The sequence below is a fragment of the Salmo salar genome, chromosome ssa11 (assembly GCF_905237065.1).
Source record: "Salmo salar chromosome ssa11, Ssal_v3.1, whole genome shotgun sequence".
Taxonomy (NCBI): Eukaryota; Metazoa; Chordata; class Actinopteri; order Salmoniformes; family Salmonidae; genus Salmo; species Salmo salar.
Genome location: NC_059452.1, coordinates 45,112,315 through 45,139,508, shown reverse-complemented (window position 1 = coordinate 45,139,508; position 27,194 = coordinate 45,112,315). Strand labels below are relative to the sequence as shown.

Below are 27,194 nucleotides of genomic sequence, written 5' to 3'. Positions count from 1 at the left end.
GGTTGTTTATCGGTGTCTGAGGGGGAACTGGGTTAGAGCTGTCAAATCCACTAGTGGCTCCTGCCATTATACCTGAAGCGGACATAGCCATTGGCTGCACGGAGTCACATGAACAGAAATCCCATGCAGTCTTGTTTACAAATTGGAACACGAGATGTAATCTACACCTCCGTTAGGATGATAGATGTAATCTACACCTCAGTTAGGATGATAGATGTAATCTATACTTCCGTTAGGAAGAATCTATTTCAATTTGAGCGTGATTATTTCGGTATAACCTACACTTTCTCACTCTGATATTCTAACGCGGGTGTGGCTTCGTGACATTGATCAAGAGCAGCTGCTCACCAATTTGACTTCTCCAACACCCCTAGTTAACGTGTGATCTGATTGAATCTAAACCTTGCTAACAAAGCCCAGATCAGAGGCTTCTGGCCTCCTCTCTCTCTACAGAACTGACAATCACCCTAACTGTCAGCACCGGTCTCCTTACCAACCAGGCTCAGCATCTGGACAACGTTGCTGCTGCCCCCTGGGGGATTGAATGTATCCTGGATAGTGTGTTTGTCTATGTCCTAACACTAACCTTCCTCCACATATCACAGTAATGATATGTGAAAATTGGAATGATCAATTATTAGTGTGTTTCCCAGACATAACTGTTGTAAAAGTATATGACAGAAACCTTATTCAACAACAGTTTATTGGTGAATGACAGCTCATAATAACTTACAGTCCCCAAGGCACTTGAGCATAATTTCATAATGTTCTCACTTTAAAATAACACTTAACAGTCGAATGGAAACTGGGTTTGACAGTTTACAATAATTGGCAAACAAAATGCAGCAAAAAATATTAAATCAGTGCACTAACGCTCGTTCATACATTTGGCCATGTTCCAGGTCACCTACATTGCAGTCACGCACCAAATCTTACATATTCAATCATTGGTTAATTTGTGTAAAAGCTGCTGCTTTGCAGGCAGTCTGGAACACGGCCTTTTGTGTCTCCATGACAATCCGGTCAAATCAAGTGCAATGTAATAACGTAGCATCAAAACCAATAGAGAACATGATCATTAGAAATACTAGGGTGAAGTTGCCCCCTAGACACTGACCCAAGGCCAGTTTTAGATTATTCCCCCTAATGGTTAAGGTTGGGATTGGGGGAGAGGAGGCTGATCCTAGAACTGTACCAACGGGGTCAACTTCATCCTACTGTTTAGTTCATGGTGGGAAGTGGTAAACTGGGTAAAGCTCTATTCTGTTCCTTCATTCATGAAGAGCAGAGGTCATACTTAAAGGGTTATTATATCGTCATGGCGATTAATAGGGCATTGTAGGACACAGAAACAGAGTGCACAGTCATCAACATTTCAGTTTCCTCATCAAAGTAAATGTGCCGGAGTTGGCAAACGAGCTCATTTTCATCCGTAGATACAATCATGAAGCAGAAACAAAAAATGATAAAACAAATGATTTCACCAGTTATGCTATGCAGGGTGGACACCAGTTCCAACTGGCACTAGACAAACAAAACATTAAGGGAGATATAGTAGTGTAATACGACGACTAACTGAACATCCTGGCACAGTTACAGTAAGCATTTCACGGTAAAGGTCTACACCTGTTGTATTCAGCATTACACGGTACACCTGTTGTATTCGGCGACATATGACAAATAAGATTTGATTTGATCACGCTACAGGGGCCTGCAACCATAGACAGAATCTATTTCACCCTATTTCTAGATCTGCCACTCTCTCTCTGTAAAGCAGTTGGACAATACTTCAATGTCAAGTCCTCAGGCTAGTTTGCAAACGGAAGACTAGACAAGCATACAAACAAGAATTCCTGAAAATCTGGAATCGGTGGGAGCTTTTTAGCAAGATAACAGCTAGTTTCAAAGCTTAGTGAAAAAGAGGCTGTAGCCTTGAACCCTGGTACCAGGTGGTGGATATTTGGGCACAGTGCTTTAGTTAAATATCTTCAGGGTGTTTAAGATACCATCTCTTCTCTATGGATCACGTTTTACATCAAACAGTAAACCTGCATAATCACACAACTAAACCATTGGCAACATGGTTAACCTATTGATTAGTGAATGTTTTGATTTGTACGTGTGTGTGTGTGCCTATACGTCTGTTTTATGGATGTGTCCATGCGCGTCCGAGTGTCTGTCTGTCCGTGTATACGTCTCCTCTCCTCTCTCAGCTGTCCCACTCAGCGGAGGGCGTGTTGTCCTCTCCTCTCTCCTCATCTTCATCATCCGAGTCAGAGGAGACCTTCTTCATCCTCTGCATGGCTGCCTTGATGCTCTTCTGTAGATCTGTGTCCCTACTGTCCTGGGGCAGGGGCACTGCTGGGACCACCTGGAGGGGACATCACAAAGCAGGGTCATCAGGTTAGCCAGTGGAATCGCTCCAGAGGGCTTCCCATCCTTTCAAGTGTTTGTCACGTGACTCCTACAGTGAAATTCCTTTCTTTCTCAACAATGCAGTAATTAATATCCGTAGTGATCCAAAACATGAATAAAGACAAGTAGAACAAACACAAGTAGCTATATCCAGGGACAGTACCATATTTACAATATATTTACAATAAATACAAGTGAATATGTTGATCCCCTTGTCCTAGAGAGATTTACACGGTTATCAAAACCCCCTATGAGAAATGAGTGGTGGAAAAACATTTGGAACTATTTCCCTGTTTGACCGCTAGGTTTTATGGGTATTATTAATCATACTGTGGCACTCTATACCATTCCCAAAGATGTCATGTAAGGGGGGTGTAATCGGTCCAGAGGAGTTCCAATAGAAGTAATGTAGCAGGGGGTGTAATCGGTCCAGAGGGGTTCCTATAGAAGTAATGTAGAGGGGGGTGTAATCGGGCCAGAGGGGTTCCAATAGAAGTCATGTAGCAGGGGGTGTAATCGGTCCAGAGGGGTTCCAATAGAAGTCATGTTGCAGGGGGTGTAATCGGTCCAGAGGGGTTCCAATAGAAGTCATGTAGCAGGGGGTGTAATCGGTCCAGAGAGGTTCCTATAGAAGTCATGTAGCAGGGGGTGTAATCGGTCCAGAGGGGTTCCTATAGAAGTAATGTAGAGGGGGGTGTAATAGGTCCAGAAGGGTTCCTATAGAAGTAATGTAGAGGGGGGTGTAATCGGTCCAGAGGGGTTCCTATAGAAGTAATGTAGAGGGGGGTGTAATCGGTCCAGAGGGGTTCCTATAGAAGTAATGTAGCAGGGGGTGTAATCGGTCCAGAGGGGTTCCTATAGAAGTAATGTAGAGGGGGGTGTAATAGGTCCAGAAGGGTTCCTATAGAAGTAATGTAGAGGGGGGTGTAATCGGTCCAGAGGGGTTCCTATAGAAGTAATGTAGAGGGGGGTGTAATCGGTCCAGAGGGGTTCCTATAGAAGTAATGTAGCAGGGGGTGTAATCGGTCCAGAGGGGTTCCTATAGAAGTAATGTAGCAGGGGGTGTAATCGGTCCAGAGGGGTTCCTATAGAAGTAATGTAGGAGGGGGTGTAATAGGTCCAGAGGGGTTCCTATAGAAGTCATGTAGCAGGGGGTGTAATCGGTCCAGAGGGGTTCCTATAGAAGTCATGTAGCAGGGGGTGTAATAGGTCCAGAGGGGTTCCTATAGAAGTAATGTAGCAGGGGGTGTAATGGTCCAGAGGGGTTCCTATAGAAGTAATGTAGCAGGGGGTGTAATCGGTCCAGAGGGGTTCCTATAGAAGTAATGTAGCAGGGGTGTAATAGGTCCAGAGGGGTTCCTATAGAAGTCATGTAGCAGGGGGTGTAATAGGTCCAGAGGGGTTCCTATAGAAGTAATGTAGCAGGGGGTGTAATGGTTCCTATAGAAGTAATGTAGAGGGTTGTGGTGGACACAGAGCAGGTCACTGATAAACATTCAGAAATAACTTTATTTTCTGGCTCATCAAGAAAGTTCAACTTGAACAATTAATTATGCCATGCTCTTTTTTATGCCAAGTCACTTATTGAGCCATTATGTAACATAGCTTCATGGCTAACTCCTGCACATTGTCATTAATGTGATGTAACATAGCTTCATGGCTAACTCTTGCACATTGTCATTAATGTGATGTAACATAGCTTCATGGCTAACTCTTGCACATTGTCATTAATGTGATGTAACATAGCTTCATGGCTAACTCCTGCACATTGTCATTAATGTGATGTAACATAGCTTCATGGATAACTCCTGCACATTGTCATTAATGTGATGTAACATAGCTTCATGGCTAACTCCTGCACATTGTCATTAATGTGATGTAACATAGCTTCATGGCTAACTCCTGCACATTGTCATTAATGTGATGCTGACCTTGCGTAGTTTGACCCCAAGTCTGATGGCAGACATTATGTTATCCCTGAGGTCGCCATCGGAGGGCGCCAGGCAGGGACCAGGAGGGGGCTGGACACGACGCAGCCTGACCTGACCACGCTGTAATGATGCCAACACCTCGTCCATAGAACCTGGAGGGAGAAGAAGCAGAGAGAAAGGGGGGGAAAGAAAGGTGGGAAAGAGAAACGAGAGAGAAAGAGAGAGAGAAGCAGGGAAAGAAAGGTGGGAGAGAGAGAAACAGAGGGATGAGAAGAAGCAGGGGAGAGAGAGAAACAGAGGGATGGAGAAGAAGCAGGGGAAGAAAGGTGGGAGAGAGAGAAACGAGAGAGAAGAAGCAGGGGAAGAAAGGTGGGAGAGAGAGAAACAGAGGGAGAAGAAGCAGGGGAAGAAAGGTGGGAGAGAGAAGAAGCAGGGGAAGAAAGGTGGGAGAGAGAGAAACAGAGGGATGGAGAAGAAGCAGGGGAAGAAAGGTGGGAGAGAGAGAAACGAGAGAGAAGAAGCAGGGGAAGAAAGGTGGGAGAGAGAGAGAACAGATACGGAAAGAGAGTAGAAGCTGTCAAGAGAGCTGTCACAAGGTGCAGCTACAGTAGAAACTTGTAGAAGACAGAGAGTTTCCCTTTTTACCACAGTAGGAGAAATAATGAGCCAGGACAAGTAGCTACTGCATCAGAAACAGATTGTCATTGGAAGGTGGATCATTCTCACCTAGGTTCTGTTTCAGGGTCGTTTTGGCAGGGAAGGGAGCGGCCTCTTTCTCACTGAGAGGCATGGGGGAGTCCCCTACCTCTGTGAGGGCAGGGAGGGGTGGAGGTGGAGGAGGTGGGGGTAGGGGAGGAGGAGGAGGAGGGGGAGGAGGAGAGGAGGTCTGAGGTGGGGGTACAGCTGTAGTGGGAGGTGTAGTTGGCAGAGGTGAAGGAGAAGGGAGAGGAGGAGTGAAGATTTGGATGGGGAGGTCTTTAGGTTTGAGTTTCCTGGGGGTCTTTCTGGGGGCGGCCCCATTAGATGAAGGGGAGGGGCCGATGCTAATGATTGACAGAGGCTGGGAGAGGTCGGAACACTGCGGCTCCCTGGCAGCCATCTTGGATCGTGGAGTCTTCAGGACGTAACTTCCCTGTCGCTTCTACAGGAAAGACAGCAGGAAAACACTTCAGCAACACATCCTTCCTATCTTCCTTTAATCCCTCCATCCATGAGAGGATAAGTGATGGGTTGACTGATTACCTCTCTGAAGGAGCGTAGTCTGCTCAGGGTTCTCTCTCTCTCCTGGTCCATCCACTCCTTCCTCCTCTCTTCCTCCTCTCTCCTCTTCTCTCTCTTCTGGAGGGACATGGAGGGAAATAAGACAAGACTGGTGGAATCAACTGAGATAGTTACCCCACTGCTTTAGGAACATTTTAGGTAGCTATATAAGAGACAGAAACGGAGAGAGAGAGAGACAGAGATCATGTAAACTGAGGATGGTGTCTCCAGTGTGGGTGTTTCCGTGGGTGGGTTTGCCCTCGTTACTATGGTAACTCACCAGGGCTACTCCGTGGTGCTGGGTAAAGGGTTCCTTTAACAGCGTGTGTGCGTGTTGTCATGGTAACTCACCAGGGCTACTCCGTGGTGCTGGGTTAAGGGATCCTTTAAGAGCGTTTTGTCATAGTAACTCACCAGGGCTACTCCGTGGTGCTGCGTTAAGGGATCCTTTAAGAGCGTTTTGTCATAGTAACTCACCAGGGCTACTCTGTGGTGCTGGGTAAAGGGTTCCTTTAAGAGCGTTTTGTCATAGTAACTCACCAGGGCTACTCCGTGGTGCTGGGTAAAGGGTTCCTTTAAGAGCGTTTTGTCATAGTAACTCACCAGGGCTACTCCGTGGTGCTGGGTAAAGGGTTCCTTTAAGAGCGTTTTGTCATAGTAACTCACCAGGGCTACTCCGTGGTGCTGGGTAAAGGGTTCCTTTAAGAGCGTTTTGTCATAGTAACTCACCAGGGCTACTCTGTGGTGCTGGGTAAAGGGTTCCTTTAAGAGCGTGTGTGTGTGTTGTCATGGTAACTCACCAGGGCTACTCCGTGGTGCTGGGTAAAGTGAGTGGAGCTGTGCTGGGCCGCACGGTGCTTCTGCTCGTTAGCCTCCACACACTGATCCTGTAACACACCACACCATGTTACACACACACACACCACCACGTTACAACATCACACACACACCACGTTACACCACCACACAGACACCACGTTACACCACAACACAGACACCACGTTACACCACAACACAGACACCACGTTACACCACAACACAGACACCACAACACAGACACCATGTTACACACAACACAGACACCACAACACAGACACCACGTTACACCACAACACAGACACCACAACACAGACACCACGTTACACCACAACACAGACACCACGTTACACACAACACAGACACCACGTTACACCACAACACAGACACCACAACACAGACACCACGTTACACACAACACAGACACCACGTTACACACAACACAGACACCACATTACACCACAACACAGACACCACGTTACACACAACACAGACACCACGTTACACCACAACACAGACACCACGTTACACACACAGACACCACAACACAGACACCACAACACAGACACCACGTTACACACAACACAGACACCACAACACAGACACCACGTTACACACAATACAGACACCACAACACAGACACCACAACACAGACACCACGTTACACCACGTTACAACACAGACACCACGTTACACCACAACACAGACACCACGTTACACCACAACACAGACACCACAACACAGACACCACAACACAGACACCACAACACAGACACCACAACAGACACCATGTTACAAACAACACAGACACCACAACACAGACACCACGTTACACCACAACACAGACACCAAGTTACACCACAACACAGACACCACGTTACACACAACACAGACACCACGTTACACAACACAGACACCACAACACAGACACCACGTTACACAACACAGACACCACGTTACACACAACACAGACACCACATTACACCACAACACAGACACCACGTTACACACAACACAGACACCACGTTACACACAACACAGACACCACAACACAGACACCACGTTACACCACAACACAGACACCACAACAGACACCACGTTACACCACAACACAGACACCACGTTACACCACAACACAGACACCACAACACAGACACCACGTTACACCACAACACAGACACCATGTTACACCACAACACAGACACCATGTTACACACAACACAGACACCACAACACAGACACCACGTTACACCACACAACAGACACCACGTTACACACAACACAGACACCACGTTACACCACAACACAGACACCACGTTACACCACAACACAGACACCACGTTACACACAACACAGACACCACAACACAGACACAAGTTACAACACAACAGACACCACAACACAGACACAAGTTACAACACAGACACCACGTTACACACAGACACCACAACACAGACACAAGTTACAACACAACACAGACACCACGTTACACACATGAGGCGTTAAGTTAGAACAGTCTAAATGTTTAGGAGGAACTTTATTACAGGTTTGTCAGGAAGGGGTACCTTCTTATTGTGGAGGTAGGTTAACACACACCCCCTGGTACCTTCTTATTGTGGAGGTAGGTTAACACCCACCCCCTGGTACCTTCTTATTGTGGAGGTAGGTTAACACCCACCCCCTGGTACCTTCTTGTTGTGGAGGTAGGTTAACACCCCCTGGTACCTTCTTATTGTGGAGGTAGGTTAACACACCCCCTGGTACCTTCTTGTTGTGGAGGTAGGTTAACACCCACCCCCTGGTACCTTCTTATTGTGGAGGTAGGTTAACACACACACACACCCTTGTACATTCTTATTGTGGAGGTAGGTTAACACACACCCCCTGGTACCTTCTTGTTGTGGAGGTAGGTTAACACACCCCCTGGTACCTTCTTGTTGTGGAGGTAGGTTAACACACCCCCTGGTACCTTCTTATTGTGGAGGTAGGTTAACACCCACCCCCTGGTACCTTCTTGTTGTGGAGGTAGGTTAACACACACACACCCCCTGGTACCTTCTTATTGTGGAGGTAGGTTAACACACACCCCTGGTACCTTCTTATTGTGGAGGTAGGTTAACACACCCCCCCTGGTACCTTCTTGTTGTGGAGGTAGGTTAACACACCCCCCCTGGTACCTTCTTATTGTGGAGGTAGGTTAACACACACCCCCTGGTACCTTCTTATTGTGGAGGTAGGTTAACACACACCCCCTGGTACCTTCTTGTTGTGGAGGTAGGTTAACACACACACACCCACCCCCTGGTACCTTCTTATTGTGGAGGTAGGTTAACACACACCCACCCCCTGGCACCTTCTTATTGTGGAGGTAGGTTAACACACACCCACCCCCTGGCACCTTCTTATTGTGGAGGTAGGTTAACACACACCCACCCCCTGGTACCTTCTTATTGTGGAGGTAGGTTAACACACACCCCCTGGTACCTTCTTGTTGTGGAGGTAGGTTAACACACACCCCCTGGTACCTTCTTATTGTGGAGGTAGGTTAACACACATCCCCTGGTACCTTCTTGTTGTGTAGGTAGGTTAACACACACACACACCCCCTGGTACCTTCTTATTGTGGAGGTAGGTTAACACACCCCCTGGTACCTTCTTGTTGTGGAGGTAGGTTAACACACCCCCTGGTACCTTCTTATTGTGGAGGTAGGTTAACACACCCCCTGGTACCTTCTTATTGTGGAGGTAGGTTAACACACCCCCTGGTACCTTCTTGTTGTGGAGGTAGGTTAACACACCCTCTGGTACCTTCTTATTGTGGAGGTAGGTTAACACACCCCCTGGTACCTTCTTGTTGTGGAGGTAGGTTAACACACCCCCTGGTACCTTCTTATTGTGGAGGTAGGTTAACACACACACCATCCCCACGGTACCTTCTTGTTGCGGAGGTATGCGCGGCGGGCACAGATGTTCCCTCTCTTGGCTTCCAGCTGCTGTAGGCGTCGCCCCAGGTGATTGACAGGTGAGTGGGTGGGGTCTAAAGGTGCAGCTGTCTGTGATAGGCTTTGGAGCTCCTCTGGATCCTCACACACATCATAATACACCACCTCCTCCTTCAGCTCTGAAACACACAACACACCACCTCTTTCAGCTCTGAAACACACACACACCATAATACACCACCTCTTTCAGCTCTGAAACATACACACCATAATACACCACCTCCCCTTTCAGCTCTGAAACACACACCATAATACACCACCTCATCTTTCAGCTCTGAAACACACACACACCATAATACACCACCTCCTCTTTCAGCTCTGAAACACACACAGACCATAATACACCTCCTCCTCTTTCAGCTCAAACACACCATAATACACCACCTCCTCTTTCAGCTCCGAAACACACACCACCTCTTTCAGCTCTGAAACACACACACCATAATACACCTCCTCCTCTTTCAGCTCTGAAACACACACACACCATAATACACCTCCTCCTCTTTCAGCTCTGAAACACACACACACCATAATACACCTCCTCCTCTTTCAGCTCAAACACACACCACACCATAATACACCTCCTCCTCTTTCAGCTCAAACACACACACACACCATAATACTCCTCTTTCAGCTCAAACACACACACACACACCATAATGCACCACCTCCTTTTTCAGCTCAAACACACACACACCATAATACACCACCTCTTTCAGCTCAAAACACACACCATAATAGACCACCTTTTTAAGCTCTGAAACACACATCATAATACACCACCTCCTCTTTCAGCTCAAAACACACACCATAATACACCACCTCCTCTTTCAGCTCTGAAACACACACCATAATACACCACCTCCTTTTTCAGCTCTGAAACACACACCATAATACACCTCCTCCTCTTTCAGCTCAAACACACCATAATACACCACCTTTTTCAGCTCTGAAACACACATCATAATACACCACCTCCTCTTTCAGCTCAAAACACACACCATAATACACCACCTCCTCTTTCAGCTTTGAAACACACACCACCTCCTTTTTCAGCTCTGAAACACACACCATAATACACCTCCTCCTCTTTCAGCTCAAACACACCACCTCCTTTTTCAGCTCTGAAACACACACCATAATACACCTCCTCCTCTTTCAGCTCAAACACACCATAATACACCACCTCCTTTTTCAGCTCTGAAACACACACCATAATACACCTCCTCCTCTTTCAGCTCAAACACACCATAATACACCACCTTTTTCAGCTCTGAAACACACATCATAATACACCACCTCCTCTTTCAGCTCAAAACACACACCATAATACACCACCTCCTCTTTCAGCTTTGAAACACACACCATAATACACCACCTCCTTTTTCAGCTCTGAAACACACACCATAATACACCTCCTCCTCTTTCAGCTCAAACACACCACCTCCTTTTTCAGCTCTGAAACACACACCATAATACACCTCCTCCTCTTTCAGCTCAAACACACCATAATACACCACCTCCTTTTTCAGCTCTGAAACACACACCATAATACACCACCTCCTCTTTCAGCTCTGAAACACACACCATAATACACCACCTCCTCTTTCAGCTCTGAAACACACACCATAATACACCTCCTCCTCTTTCAGCTCTGAAACACACACCATAATACACTTCTCTTTCAGCTCTGAAACAAACACACCATAACGCACCACCTCCTCTTTCAGCTCTGAAACACACACCATAATACACCACCTCCTCTTTCAGCTCTGAAACACACCATAATACACCTCCTCCTCTTTCAGCTCTGAAGCACACACCATAATACACTTCTCTTTCAGCTCTGAAACACACACATCATAATACACCTCCTCTTTCAGCTCTGAAACACACACATCATAATACACCTCCTCTTTCAGCTCTGAAACATTCTCTCGGGTGTTCTCTCATTGATGCCACGGAGTGTGAACTCTTCTAAATCTCTGTTGACACAATCTGATAAGCAGACATCTGTCGCTTCCCATCTCCTCTTCCTCTGTTGTTCTCTCCCTCCCTGTTGCTCCCTTTCTCCATCTCCTTCCTCTCTCTCTCCTTCCCCCCGCACTCCTCCTCTCTGTTGCTTTTTCTCTCCTTCCCCCTGCACTCCTTCTCTCCCTCCCCCCACTCTGTCGCTCCTTATCTCCCTCCCTCCGCACTCCTCTCTCTGTCGCTCCTTCATTCCCTCCCCCCGCACTCCTCTGTCGCTGCTTCTCTCCCCCCCACTCTGTCGCTCCTTCTCTCCCTCCCCCTGCACTCCTCTCTCTGTCGCTCCTTCTCTCCCTCCCCCGACTCTGTCACTCCTTCTCTCCCTCCCCTCCACTCTGTTGCTCCTTCTCTCCCTCCCCCCACTCTGTCGCTCCTTCTCTCCCTCACCCCTGCGCTCCTTCTCTCCCTCCTCTCTGTCACTCCTTCCCTCCACACTTCTCTCTCTGTCGCTCCTTCTCTCCCTCCCCCCGCACTCCTCTCTCTGTCGCTCCTTCTTCTCTCCCTCCCACTCTCCCTGCACTCCTCTCTGTCACTCCTTCACTCCCTCCTCTTCTCCGTCGCGCCTTCTCTCCCTCCCCCCGCACTCCTCTCCCTATTTTGCTCCCACTCTGTCTTTCACCCTCCTCTTTTCTGTTGCTTTCTCTCTCTTTTCATCGGGGAAGAACAATGAAGTGGTAGGGGGTTGCTGCCTTCCTCTCTCATGTTATAAAAATACATCTAGACTCTAGAGCCAAGTACTCTAAGCCATGCCAAGGATGGAAGACACAGTAACACACACACACCCTTGGAAACAAACAGTATTTTCCCCATGGGCAGTAATTAAAGAATTTACATGCAGAAAATATGCTTGTGTGACATTATTTCTCATCCAGTGGCACAGCAGAAGCAGATATCTATCTACGGACAGTAGGGGAAGCTAGGCTGCTCTTCTAGAACCACAGACATCTGATGTCAATGAGATTTCAGACTGGCATCTTTAGTCATTTTTAAAACTTTGAACATTTTGCATTGCATTTTGAAAAATCTAAATGTATAGATCTGTGCTTACCGAGCCTGTGTGTGTGCGCGTGTCTGTAACCTACCTTTGATCTGGCGTCGCAGGGTGTCGATCTGAGCGACCAATAGAAGCTCTTCGTTCTTGAGGATCTCAAACTTGGCATCGTAGAGTTCTAGCTGAGCCTCATAGTACTGAAGCTCTAGGTTATCTACTGTCTCTGGTCCCCTCTGGTCCTGGCCAGACAGACCTCCCATCTAGGATACAATATAGAAAACTATGGTTATAACAGCTCCAGTATGGTTATAACACTACATAACATAGTACTGAAGCTCTAGGTTATCTACTGTCTCTGGTCCTGGCCAGACAGACCTCCCATCTAGGATACAATATAGAAGACTATGGTTATAACACTACATAGCATAGTACTGAAGCTCTAGGTTATCTACTGTCTCTGGTCCTGGCCAGACAGACCTCCCATCTAGGATACAATATAGAACACTATGGTTATAACAGCTCCAGTATGGTTATAACACTACATAACATAGTACTGAAGCTCTAGGTTATCTACTGTCTCTGGTCCTGGCCAGACAGACCTCCCATCTAGGATACAATATAGAAGACTATGGTTATAACACTACATAGCATAGTACTGAAGCTCTAGGTTATCTACTGTCTCTGGTCCTGGCCAGACAGACCTCCCATCTAGGATACAATATAGAACACTATGGTTATAACAGCTCCAGTATGGTTATAACACTACATAACATCTAGGATAGAATATAGAACACTATGGTTATAACAGTTCCAGTATGGTTATAACAGTCTAGGATAGAATATAGAACACTATGGTTATAACAGCTCCAGTATGGTTATAACACTACATAACATAACCTAGATCTTCAGTACTATCTACTGTCTCTGGTTCACTCCGGTCCTGGCCAGACAGACCTCCCATCTAGGATACAATATCGAACACTATGGTTATAACAGTTCTAGTATGGTTATAACACTACATAACATCTAATATAGAATATAGAACACTGTTTATAACACTACATAACAGTCTAGGACAGAACAGTATATAGGTATATATCATTGTATGGTTGTTAGAACTCACAACACAACATAGTATAATATAGTATGTGGTTGACTTAGGCAGGAGCTCACTGGAGCTGAGTACCAGCACCTCAAATGTCCTACTGCTGGAGTACCTGTTCCTCTTATAGAATATTAACTAGAAACTACTGCTGGAGCACCTGTTCCTCTTATAGAATATTAACTAGAAACTACTGCTGGAGCTCCTGTTCCTCTTATAGAATATTAACTAGAAACTACTGTGGAGCACCTGTTCCTCTTATAGAATATTAACTAGAAACTACTGCTGGAGCTCCTGTTCCTCTTATAGAATATTAACTAGAAACTACTGCTGGAGCTCCTGTTCCTCTTACAGAATATTAACTAGAAACTACTGCTGGAGCACCTGTTCCTCTTATAGAATATTAACTAGAAACTACTGCTGGAGCTCCTGTTCCTCTTATAGAATATTAATTAGAAACTACTGCTGGAGCTCCTGTTCCTCTTATAGAATATTAACTAGAAACTACTGCTGGAGCTCCTGTTCCTCTTATAGAATATTAACTAGAAACTACTGCTGGAGCACCTGTTCCTCTTATGGAATATTAACTAGAAACTACTGCTGGACCTCCTGTTCCTCTTATAGAATATTAATTAGAAACTACTGCTGGAGCTCCTGTTCCTCTTATAGAATATTAATTAGAAACTACTGCTGGAGCTCCTGTTCCTCTTATAGAATATTAACTAGAAACTACTGCTGGAGCACCTGTTCCTCTTATAGAATATTAACTAGAAACTACTGCTGGAGCTCCTGTTCCTCTTATAGAATATTAACTAGAAACTACTGTGGAGCACCTGTTCCTGTTATAGAATATTAACTAGAAACTACTGCTGGAGCACCTGTTCCTCTTATAGAATATTAACTAGAAACTACTGCTGGAGCACCTGTTCCTCTTATAGAATATTAACTAGAAACTACTGCTGGAGCTCCTGTTCCTCTTATAAAATATTAACTAGAAACTACTGCTGGAGCTCCTGTTCCTCTTATAGAATATTAACTAGAAACTACTGCTGGAGCACCTGTTCCTCTTATAGAATATTAACTAGAAACTACTGCTGGAGCACCTGTTCCTCTTATAGAATATTAACTAGAAACTACTGTGGAGCTCCTGTTCCTCTTATAGAATATTAACTAGAAACTACTGCTGGAGCACCTGTTCCTCTTATAGAATATTAACTAGAAACTACTGCTGGAGCTCCTGTTCCTCTTATAGAATATTAACTGGAAACTACTGTGGAGCTCCTGTTCCTCATAGAATATTAACTAGAAACTACTGTGGAGCACCTGTTCTTCTTATAGAATATTAACTAGAAACTACTGTGGAGCACCTGTTCCTCTTATAGAATATTAACTAGAAACTACTGCTGGAGCACCTGTTCCTCTTATAGAATATTAACTAGAAACTACTGCTGGAGCTCCTGTTCCTCTTATAGAATATTAACTAGAAACTACTGCTGGAGCTCCTGTTCCTCTTATAGAATATTAACTAGAAACTACTGTGGAGCTCCTGTTCCTCTTATAGAATATTAACTAGAAACTACTGCTGGAGCACCTGTTCCTCTTATAGAATATTAACTAGAAACTACTGCTGGAGCTCCTGTTCCTCTTATAGAATATTAACTGGAAACTACTGTGGAGCTCCTGTTCCTCATAGAATATTAACTAGAAACTACTGTGGAGCACCTGTTCTTCTTATAGAATATTAACTAGAAACTACTGTGGAGCACCTGTTCCTCTTATAGAATATTAACTAGAAACTACTGCTGGAGCTCCTGTTCCTCTTATAGAATATTAACTAGAAACTACTGCTGGAGCTCCTGTTCCTCTTATAGAATATTAACTAGAAACTACTGCTGGAGCTCCTGTTCCTCTTATAGAATATTAACTAGAAACTACTGCTGGAGCTCCTGTTCCTCTTATAGAATATTAACTAGAAACTACTGTGGAGCACCTGTTCCTCTTATAGAATATTAACTAGAAACTACTGCGGAGCACCTGTTCCTCTTATAGAATATTAACTAGAAACTACTGTGGAGCTCCCCTGCACCCAAAATGAGTACAAGCACCTATTACAGTACAAGTCAAGCACTGAATATAGTACTGCTAGTCTCAGCACTCCCAGACCTAAGACAACAGGAACAGGGTTAATGTGGGAGAGAACCCGTCTGCAGAGGGAGAATATAGTACTGCTAGTCTCAGCATTCCCAGACCTAAGACAACAGGAACATTGTTAATGTGGGAGAGAACCCGTCTGCAGAGGGAGACTATAGTACTGACACTAAGTGGTCAAAAGGGGGGTTCTGACATCACTAAAAGAGACAGAGGCTGGATACAGATACTGATGGTTATCACCTGGGATAGTCTGGAGGAGGAACAAACACACCTGGTTAGGAGAGGGGCTGGCTAGAGGAGTAGCCGCACAGTATATTACCTCCGATGCAATACTTTATTATGGCCGGGGTTACACCTTCTCACTGGGTCACTAATATATCTAGAATAAACTGGACCACAGTTTTACCACGAGGGTTAGCTATAGATATTCCATACAGAAGTCCATATATTTAGACAGATCAAATCTCTTGACCTGTTTTCTTACAATGTGATGTCAAACAATATAAATGTTTCTGCATATCGATGTTGGATGAAAAGCTCTGGTCTCCAAAAGAGAAACTTTTCAGGAAATGGAAAAAACGGTTCTTATTTTCCATTAAGAAACAGAGTTCTGAAAGTTGAGAAGCTATTTTCTTGTTCCTAGAGTTGAGAGATGTTCAGAATCCAGACTAGTGTTGGTAGTTGACACATGTAGACACACAGCTGGAGGGGTGTCTGTCTGTCTGTCTGGGGAATTCTCTGTTCACACTCAGCTCTATAGAAAGATCAAAGACCCGGAGAGAGAGAGACAGAGCTACAGACACAGCTGCAGACAGAGACACAGCTACAGACACAGCTACAGACAGAGAGAGAGAGACGGCTACAGACAGGGACACAGCTACAGACAGAGAGAGAGAGACACAGCTACAGACAGGGACACAGCTACAGACACAGCTACAGACAGAGAGAGAGACAGAGCTACAGACACAGCTACAGACAGAGAGAGAGACACAGCTACAGACACGGCTACAGACACAGCTACAGACAGAGAGAGAGACACAGCTACAGACACGGCTACAGGCACGGCTACAGACAGAGAGAGAGACACAGCTACAGACACAGCTACAGACAGAGAGAGAGAGAGACGGCTACAGACACAGCTACAGACAGAGAGAGAGAGACACAGCTACAGACACAGCTACAGACACAGCTACAGACACAGCTACAGACAGAGAGAGAGACAGAGCTACAGACAGAGAGAGAGACACAGCTACAGACACGGCTACAGACACAGCTACAGACAGAGAGAGAGACACAGCTACAGACAGAGAGAGAGAGACACAGCTACAGACAGAGAGAGAGACACAGCTACAGACACGGCTACAGACACGGCGAGAGACACAGCTACAGACACAGCAACAGACAGAGAGAGAGAGAGACGGCTACAGACACAGCTACAGACAGAGAGAGAGAGACACAGCTACAGACACAGCTACATACAGAGAGAGAGAGACGGCTACAGACACAGCTACAGACAGAGAGAGAGAGACAGCTACAGACACAGCTACAGACAGAGAGAGAGAGACGGCTACAGACACAGCTACAGACAGAGAGAGAGAGAGACGGCTACAGACACAGCTACAGACAGAGAGAGAGACACAGCTACAGACACAGCTACAGACACCCCCAGGGAATCTGATCAGATAGGAATACTAATTCAGAGAATGGCCTCTTAAAACAAACACATACACTACCTTCTCTCTGATGGTGTGTTTCTTGCGGTGCAGACACATCTCAGCAGCTCTCATGTGTTGCAGGGTCTCTTTAGCCAGCAGGAAACGCAGCTTCTCCAGTCTAGGAGCTGCTGAGGCCCAGGAAGCCTGGCCAAAACCACGCTTATCCTCCTCCATCACACGCAGCATACCTGGCCACACAGATCAACCACACAGACAGGTACATTTGGCACAGGGTTTCCCCTATATGCAACTGAGAGGGTCTGGAGAGCTGCTCTAAAGGAGGGGGGGGCACCTGAGAGGGTCTGGAGAGCTGCTCTAAAGGAGGAGGGGGGGAGGGGGGGCAACTGAGAGGGTCTGGAGAGCTGCTCTAAAGGAGGGGGGGGCACCTGAGAGGGTCTGGAGAGCTGCTCTAAAGGAGGAGGGGGGGGAGGGGGGCAACTGAGAGGGTCTGGAGAGCTGCTCTAAAGGAGGGGGGGCACCTGAGAGGGTCTGGAGAGCTGCTCTAAAGGAGGGGGGGCAACAGAGGGTCTGGAGAGCTGCTCTAAACGAGGGGGGGCAACAGAGGGTCTGGAGAGCTGCTCTAAAGAGGAGGGGGGGGCAACTGAGAGGGTCTGGAGAGCTGCTCTAAAGGAGGAGGGGGGGGCAACTGAGAGGGTCTGGAGAGCTGCTTTAAAGGAGGAGGGGGGGGCAACTGAGAGGGTCTGGAGAGCTGCTTTAAAGGAGGGGGGGCAACAGAGGGTCTGGAGAGCTGCTCTAAAGGAGGGGGGGCAACAGAGGGTCTGGAGAGCTGCTCTAAAGGAGGAGGGGGGGGCAACTGAGAGGGTCTGGAGAGCTGTTCTAAAGGAGGAGGGGGGGGCAACTGAGAGGGTCTGGAGAGCTGCTTTAAAGGAGGAGGGGGGGCAACTGAGAGGGTCTGGAGAGCTGCTTTAAAGGGGGGGGCACCTGAGAGGGTCTGGAGAGCTGCTCTAAAGGAGGAGGGGCAACAGAGGGTCTGGAGTGCTGCTCTAAAGGAGGAGGGGGGGGCAACTGAGAGGGTCTGGAGAGCTGCTCTAAAGGAGGAGGGGGGGGCAACTGAGAGGGTCTGGAGAGCTGCTCTAAACGAGGGGGGGCAACAGAGGGTCTGGAGTGCTGCTCTAAAGGAGGGGGCAACTGAAAGGGTCTGGAGAGCTGCTCTAAACGAGGGGGGGCAACAGACGGTCTGGAGAGCTGCTCTAAAGGAGGAGGGGGGGTGAAACGGAGAGGGTCTGGAGAGCTGCTCTAAAGGAGGAGGGGGGGTGAAACGGAGAGGTCTGGAGAGCTGCTCTAAAGGGGGGAGACAGCTGAGAGGGTCTGGAGAGCTGCTATAAGGGGCTCTTAATGCTTCACACACACACACACACACACACACACACACACACACACACACACACACACACACAGTCTCTCTCTACCTCCAAGGGCTTTAGAAGTTTCTATGAAGTAGCTGACTGTGATGTCCTGTATGGAGGAGACTGCATCCTCTCCTCTCCTCCTCCACTCCTCCGCCTCTCTCTCCAGTGCTGCTATCCTCTTAGGACCCAGCTCCTCCTCATCCAGAGACTTCTGATGGGGGCCAGGAGAGAACAGAAGAAAGGCTTTACATTCTAGAACAGCGACATCGGGGGATTAAAACAGCGACATCGGGGGGTTTAGAACAGCGACATCGGGGGGGATTAGAACAGCGACATCGTGGGGTTTAGAACAGCGACATCGTGGGGATTAGAACAGCGACATCGTGGGGATTAGAACAGCGACATCGGGGGTTTAGAACAGCGACATCGGGGGTTTAGAACAGCGACATCGGGGGGATTAGAACAGCGACATCGGGGGGATTAGAACAGCGGCATCGGGGGGATTAGAACAGCGGCATCGGGGGGGATTAGAACAGCGACATCGGGGGGATTAGAACAGCGACATCGTGGGGTTTAGAACAGCGACATCGTGGGGATTAGAACAGCGACATCGCGGGGTTTAGAACAGCGACATCGGGGGGATTAGAACAGCGACATCGGGGGGATTAGAACAGCGACATCGTGGGGATTAGAACAGCGACATCGTGGGGATTAGAACAGCGACATCGGGGGATTAGAACAGCGACATCGTGGGGTTTAGAACAGCGACATCGGGGGATTAGAACAGCGACATCGGGGGGATTAGAACAGCGACATCGGGGGGATTAGAACAGCGACATCGGGGGAATTAGAACAGCGACATCGGGGGGATTAGAACAGCGACATCGGGGGATTAGAACAGCGACATCGGGGGGATTAGAACAGCGACATCGGGGGGATTAGAACAGCGACATCGGGGGGATTAGAACAGCGACATCGGGGGGATTAGAACAGCGACATCGGGGGGAATTAGAACAGCGACATCGGGGGGTTTAGAACAGCGACATCGTGGGGTTTAGAACAGCGACATCGGGGGGTTTAGAACAGCGACATCGGGGGGATTAGAACAGCGACATTGGGGGATTAGGACCCAGCTCCTCCTCCAGAGGCACTGGCTGAGTTTAGACAGGCAGACCAATTCTTTTACAATATTCTTTTCATTAATAGTTTTTTTGACTGATCAGATCAGCATCACCAATTATTTGGCCTGCCTGTTTAAAACGCAGTAAGAGGGACACAGACATACACTATATGACCAAAAGTATTTGGACAACTGTCGTCCAACATCTCATTCCAAAATCATGGGCATTAATATGGAGTTGGTCCCCCCTTTGCTGCTGTAATAATAGCCTCCACTCTTCTGGGAAGGTTTTCCACTAGATGTTGGAACATTACTGCGGGGACTTGCTTCCATTCAGCCACAAAAGCATTAGTGAGGTCGGGCACCGATGTTGGGCGATTAGGCCTGCTCGCAGTCGGCGTTCCATTTCATCACAAAGGTGTTCGATTGGGTTGAGGTCAGGGCTCCTGTACAGGCCAGTCAAGTTCTTCCACACCAATTTTGACCATCCATTTCTATACGGACCTCGCTTTGTGCACGGGGGCATTGTCATGCTGAAACAGGAAATGGCTTTGCCAAAAATTTTGCTAGAATGTCATTGTATGCTGTAGCGTTAAGATCTCTCTCACTGGAATGAAGGGACCAAAACCATGAAAAACAGCTCCCTAACATTTTTCCTCCTCCACCAAACTTTACAGTTGGCACTGTGCATTCGGGCAGGTAGTGTTCTCCTGGCATCCGCCAAACCCAGATTCGTCCGTCGGACTGCCAGATGGCGAAGCGTGATTCATTACTCCAGAGAATGCATTTCCACTGCTCCAGAGTCCAATGGCGGCGAGCTTTACACCAATCCAGCCGACGCTTGGCATTTCCCATGGTGATCTTAAGCTTATGTGTGCGGCTGCTTGGCCATGGAAACCCATTTCATGAAGCTCCCGACGAACAGTTCTTGTGCTGACGTTGCTTCCAGAGGCAGTTTGGAACTTGGTAGTGACTGTTGCAACCGAGGACAGACGATTATTTACGCGCTACGTGCTTCAACACTCCCGTTCTGTGAGCTTGTGTGGCCTTTGACGAACTGACTTGTTGGAAAGGTAGCATCCTATGACGGTGCCACGTTGAAAGTCACTGAGATCTTCATTAAGGCCATTCTACTGCCAATGTTTTTTTATGGCGTTTGCATGGCTGTGCACTCAATTTTATACATCTGTCAGTAACGGGTGTGGCTGAAATAACTGAATCCACTAATTTGAAAGGGTGTCCACATACTTTTGTATACATGTTGTATAAGGGTTTAGGACAAAACCACTGAAAGTCAGGGTCTCTCATCATCATGTTGAAACAACACAGCTTTTCCCCCTCACGTTTCAAAAAGAGAAATTAGAGGTATTCACAAATGAGTTGATTTGGGCACAAAATGAGATGAACATGATAATAGAATTCAAAACGTTGATTATTTGACTTCTGTGAACGTGGCAGAGCATATTTTTATTCTAAATGAGTGAAATGTGGCTTTGACCTCAGCTTAGTGATGGAGACCAGAGCAGTTGGATTCTGGCTGTATTCCACCTTTTATCAAAAACTCATGAGCAGTGTGTCTCTGGTTCACGATAAATTACAACCAATCAGTGTGTGTGTACGACCGTGTGTTTCTGCGTAGTGTGTGTCGGCGTAGTGTGTGTCTCCACCTACCAGTATCTCCATTTGGTAAGAGCCCTGCCAGTTCTCTCATGTCCCTGAAGTGTGTGTGTGTGGGTGTGTGTGTGTGTGTGTGTGTGTGTGTGTGTGTGTGTGTGTGTGTGTGTGTGTGTGTGTGTGTGTCCACCTACCAGTATCTCCATCTTGTACAGCCCTGCCAGTTCTCTCATGTCTCTGAAGGGAGGTGTGTGTGTGTGTGTGTGTGTGTGTGTGTGTGTGTGTGTGTGTGTGTGTGTGTGCATCTCCACCTACCAGTATCTCCATCTTGTAGAGCCCTGCCAGTTCTCTCATGTCTCTGAAGGGTTGCAGCAGGTACTGGTAGAAGGTGGTTGCTACGGTGACCAGGTCCTGGTAGGCTAGGTCCTCCTCGTGGTAGATCTGTAGCAGTAGGATCATTCTGTCTGCAGCTCCATGACTCTGGAGGATCTGTCAATCAATCAATACATTCATCTATTAGGCTAATCAATCAAATTATATTTACACGAAACAGACTAGCGTATTACAGTATCTCACGTATACAAAAAAATCTAATGTATTTGTCAGGTGACTGCTAATTCACTTTATGACCTGTGGAATGAACTACGTCCAACATCAGGTGAAGCAAGAAGTCAAAGTCCAGTCACTGACCTGTATGAAGTCCTTTATATGCCAATGAACTCTGGGGAAGCAGACAAAGGACAACATCCCAAACTATCCTTTAAGTCTTCTCCCAGAGCTAGGCTAATGCCTTTAGCTCAGTGACTAACACAGTCTAGGTCATCTCTACGCGGTCCAGCTAGGCCGCGGTCAGGCTAGGTCGTCTCTACGCGGTCCGGCTAGGTCGTCTACACGCGGTCCAGCTAGGCTGCGGTCCCACTAGGTCGTCTACACTAGGTCCGGCTAGGTCGTCTCTACGCGGTCCAGCTAGGAAGCGGTCCGGCTAGGTCGTCTCTTCGCGGTCCTGCTAGGTCGTCTACACGCGGTCCGGCTAGGTCGTCTACACGCGGTCCGGCTAGGTCGTCTACACGCGGTCCGGCTAGGTCGCGGTCCGGCAAGGTCGTCTACACGCAGTCCGGCTAGGTTGCGTTCCGGCTAGGTCGCCTCTACGCGGTCCGGCTAGGTCGTCTACACGGGGTCCGGCTAGGTCGCCTACACGCGGTCCGGCTAGACCGTCTATACGGGGTCAGGCTAGGTCGTCTCTACGCGGTCCGGCTAGGTCGCCTACACGCGGTCCGGCTAGGTCGTCTCTACGCAGTCCGGCTAGGTCGCGGTCCGGCTAGGTCGCCTCTACGCGGTCCGGCTAGGTCGCCTCTACGCGGTCCGGCTAGGTTGCGGTCCGGCTAGGTCGCCTCTACGCGGTCCGGCTAGGTCGTCTACATGCGGTCCGGCTAGGTCGTCTACACGGGGTCCGGCTAGGTCGCCTACACGCGGTCCGGCTAGGTTGCGTTCCGGCTAGGTCGTCTACACGCGGTCCGGCTAGACCGCGGTCAGGCTAGGTCGTCTCTACGCGGTCCGGCTAGGTCGCCTACACGCGGTCCGGCTAGGCCGCCTACACGCGGTCCGGCTAGGCCGCCTACACGCGGTCCGGCTAGGCCGCCTACACGCGGTCCGGCTAGGTCACGGTCCGGCTAGGTCGCCTACACGCAGTCCGGCTAGGTCGTCTACCCGCGGTCCAGCTAGGTCGCGGTCCGGCTAGGTCGTCTACCCGCGGTCCGTCTAGGTCGTCTACCCGCGGTCTGTCTAGGCCGCGATCCGGCTAGGTCGTCTACCCGCGGTCCGGCTAGGTCGCGTTCCGGCTAGGCCGCCTACACGCGGTCCGGCTAGGCCGCCTACACGCGGTCCGGCTAGGTCTTCTACACGCGGTCCGGCTAGGTCTTCTACACGCGGTCCGGCTAGGTCTTCTACACGCGGTCCGGCTAGGTCGTCTACACGGGGTCCGGCTAGGTCGTCTACACGGGGTCCGGCTAGGTCGTCTACACGCGGTCCGGCTAGGTCTTCTACACGCGGTCCGGCTAGGTCTTCTACACGCAGTCTGGCTAGGTCGCGGTCCGGCAAGGTCGCCTAAACGCTGTCCGGCTAGGCCACGGTCCGGCTAGGTCGTCTACACGCGGTCCGGCTGGTTTTTAACACTTCTGTCTGATCCAGAATCAAGGGAGTTCAAGGGAGAATTACAGTGCCTTGCGAAAGTATTCGGCCCCCTTGAACTTTTCGACCTTTTGCCACATTTCAGGCTTCAAACATAAAGATATAAAACTGTAATTTTTTGTGAAGAATCAACAACAAGTGGGACACAATTATGAAGTATTGGCCGTGCAAAATTATTCAGCCCCTTTACTTTCAGTGCAGCAAACTCTCTCCAGAAGTTCAGTGAGGATCTCTGAATGATCCAATGTTGACCTAAATGACTAATGATGATAAATAGAATCCACCTGTGTGTAATCAAGTCTCCGTATAAATGCACCTGCTCTGTGATAGTCTCAGAGGTCCGTTTAAAGCGCAGAGAGCATCATGAAGAACAAGGAACACACCAGGCATGTCCGAGATACTGTTGTGGAGAAGTTTAAAGCCGGATTTGGATACAAAAAGATTTCCCAAGCTTTAAACATCCCAAGGAGCACTGTGCAAGCGATAATATTGAAATGGAAGGAGTATCAGACCACTGCAAATCTACGAAGACCCAGCCGTCCCTCTAAACTTTCAGCTCATACAAGGAGAAGACTGATCAGAGATGCAGCCAAGAGGCCCATGATCACTCTGGATGAACTGCAGAGATCTACAGCTGAGGTGGGAGACTCTGTCCATAGGACAACAATCAGTCGTATACTGCACAAATCTGGCCTTTATGGAAGAGTGGCAAGAAGAAAGCCATTTCTTGAAGATATCCATAAAAAGTGTCGTTTAAAGTTTGCCACTAGCCACCTGGGAGACACACCAAACATGTGGAAGAAGGTGCTCTGGTCAGATGAAACCAAAAATCGAACTTTCCGGCAACAATGCAAAACGTTATGTTTGGCGTAAAAGCAACACAGCTCATCACCCTGAACACACCATCCCCACTGTCAAACATGGTGGTGGTAGCATCATGGTTTGGGCCTGCTTTTCTTCAGCAGGGGCAGGGAAGATGGTTAAAATTGATGGGAAGATGGATGGAGCCAAATACAGGACCATTCTGGAAGAAAACCTGATGGAGTCTGCAAAAGACCTGAGACTGGGACGGAGATTTGTCTTCCAACAAGACAATGATCCAAAACATAAAGCAAAATCTACAATGGAATGGTTCACAAATAAACATATCCAGGTGTTAGAATGGCCAAGTCAAAGTCCAGACCTGAATCCAATCGAGAATCTGTGGAAAGAACTGAAAACTGCTGTTCACAAACGCTCTCCATCCAACCTCACTGAGCTCGAGCTGTTTTGCAAGGAGGAATGGGCAAAAATGTCAGTCTCTCGATGTGCAAAACTGATAGAGACATACCCCAAGCGACTTACAGCTGTAATCGCAGCAAAAGGTGGCGCTACAAAGTATTAACTTAAGGGGGCTGAATAATTTTGCACGCCCAATTTTTCAGTTTTTTATTTGTTAAAAAAGTTTGAAATATCCAATAAATTTCGTTCCACTTCATGATTGTGTCCCACTTGTTGTTGATTCTTCACAAAAAATTACAGTTTTATATCTTTATGTTTGAAGCCTGAAATGTGGCAAAAGGTCGAAAAGTTCAAGGGGGCCGAATACTTTCGCAAGGCACTGTATGTAGGGCTGTCGAGCCCCCGAATGTGACTCATTACGCTCTATGTAAACGGTTGTATTGTCTTCTCAGGAATTCAGCCTTCTCTGTGCTGCTCTCGACCATCCCCATTCCGTCAAACCTCTGTGCTGCTCTCGCCATCCCCATTCCGTCAAACCTCTGTGCTGCTCTCGACCATCCCCATTCCGTCAAACCTCTGTGCTGCTCTCGACCATCCCCATTCCGTCAAACCTCTGTGCTGCTCTCGACCATCCCCATTCCGTCAAACCTCTGTGCTGCTCTCGACCATCCCCATTCCGTCAAACCTCTGTGCTGCTCTCAACCATCCCCATTCCGTCAAACCTCTGTGAAGCTGTCTTTACATCCTGTAGGTCTGATATCTGATTGGAAGTTAACTTTACAGTAATGCTATTGGTCAACAATTCCGATGTTATATTGGGGACTCTTGGGGCCTTTTAGGTTATGACCCCCTCTCTTCCTGTCTGATCTAGAATAATGCCTTGTCATGTTAGTATTGTGTTCATACTTCAGCTGTATGCCTTGTAGGTGAATCCATTCATTAGACAGAGTAATTACATATCTGCCTATGATATGGACAATTATTATTCCTTTCTTGACCTTTAGGACAGTGACTCACTGGGTTTACATCTCTCTCTCTCTCTCTCTCACTCCCTGGGTGTGTGTGTGTGTGTGTGTGTGTGTGTGTGTGTGTACAAGAGGCGTCACTACAGTCCCTGGTTCGAATCCAGGCTGAATCACAACCGGCCGTGATAGGGAGACCCATAGGGCGGCGCACAATTGGCTCAGCGTCGTCCGGGTTTGGCCGGTGTAGGCCGTCATTGGAAATAAGAATTTGTTCTTAACTGACTTGCCTAGTTAAATAAAAACAAATTCAAAAAATCATTCTCTCTCCCTCATTGGCCTTTCAGGACTGTCTCTCTCTATTGCCAAAGCAAGTGAAATAGATAATAAATAAAGTGAAATAAACAAAAAATGTACACTCACAAGTTTCAAAGGAATAGATAGATTTCAAATGTCATTATGGCTCTATACAGTGTTGTAGTGATCTGAAAATAGTTAAAGTACAAAAGGGAAAATAAATAAACATAAATATGGGTTGTATTTACAATGGTGTTTGTTCTTCACTGGTTGACCTTTTCTTGTGGCAACAGGTCACAAATATTGCAGCTGTGATGGCACACTGTGGTATTTCACCCAGTAGTTATGGGAGTTTATCAAAATTGGATTTGTTTTCAAAATTCTTTGTGGGTCTGTGTAATCTGAGGGAAATATGTGTCTCTAATATGGTCATACACTTGGCAGGAGGTTAGGAAGTGCTGCTCAGTTTCCACCTCATTTTGTGGGCAGTGTGCACATAGCCTGTCTTCTCTTGAGAGCCAGGTCTGCCTACGGCGACCTTCCTCAATAGCAAGCCTATGCTCACTGAGTCTGTACATATTCAAAGCATTCCTTAATTTTGGGTCAGTCACAGTGGTCAGGTATTCTGCCACTGCGTACTCTCTGTTTAGGGCCAAATAGCATTCCAGTTTGCTCTTTCCAATGTGTCAAGTAATTATCTTTTTGTTTTCTAATGACTTGGTTGGGTCTAATTGTGTTGCTGTCCTGGGGCTCTGTGGGGTCTGTTTGTGAACAGAGCCCCAGGACCAGCTTGCTTAGGGGACTCTTCTCCAGGTTCATCTCTCTGTAGATGATGGCTTTGTTAAGGAAGGTTTGGGATTCGCTTCTTTTTATGTGGTTGTAGAATTTCTTTTCTGGATTTTGATAATTAGCGGGTATCGGCCTAATTCGGCTCTGCATGCATTACTTGGTGCTTTACATGGTACATGAAGGATTTTCTTGAAGAATTCTGCATGCAGAGTCTGAATTTAGT

General features: G+C 47.5%; 1 protein-coding gene across 1 annotated transcript in view; it reads right to left on the bottom strand.

Moving 5' to 3' along the window:
- Nucleotides 1-684: 684 nt before the first annotated feature.
- Nucleotides 685-27,194, bottom strand: part of LOC106593560 (WASP homolog-associated protein with actin, membranes and microtubules) — a 29,692-nt gene continuing 3,182 nt past the window's right edge. The window contains exons 2-11 of the mRNA XM_045689649.1: nucleotides 21,831-22,004; nucleotides 18,842-18,992; nucleotides 17,430-17,599; nucleotides 12,535-12,703; nucleotides 9,356-9,543; nucleotides 6,407-6,493; nucleotides 5,589-5,684; nucleotides 5,073-5,487; nucleotides 4,347-4,498; nucleotides 685-2,371 (exon numbers count right to left, since the gene is read on the bottom strand). Of these exons, the coding sequence (XP_045545605.1) occupies nucleotides 2,210-2,371; nucleotides 4,347-4,498; nucleotides 5,073-5,487; nucleotides 5,589-5,684; nucleotides 6,407-6,493; nucleotides 9,356-9,543; nucleotides 12,535-12,703; nucleotides 17,430-17,599; nucleotides 18,842-18,992; nucleotides 21,831-22,004 (1,764 nt within the window). The 3' untranslated portion in view covers nucleotides 685-2,209. The remainder of the gene's footprint in view (nucleotides 2,372-4,346; nucleotides 4,499-5,072; nucleotides 5,488-5,588; nucleotides 5,685-6,406; nucleotides 6,494-9,355; nucleotides 9,544-12,534; nucleotides 12,704-17,429; nucleotides 17,600-18,841; nucleotides 18,993-21,830; nucleotides 22,005-27,194) is intronic.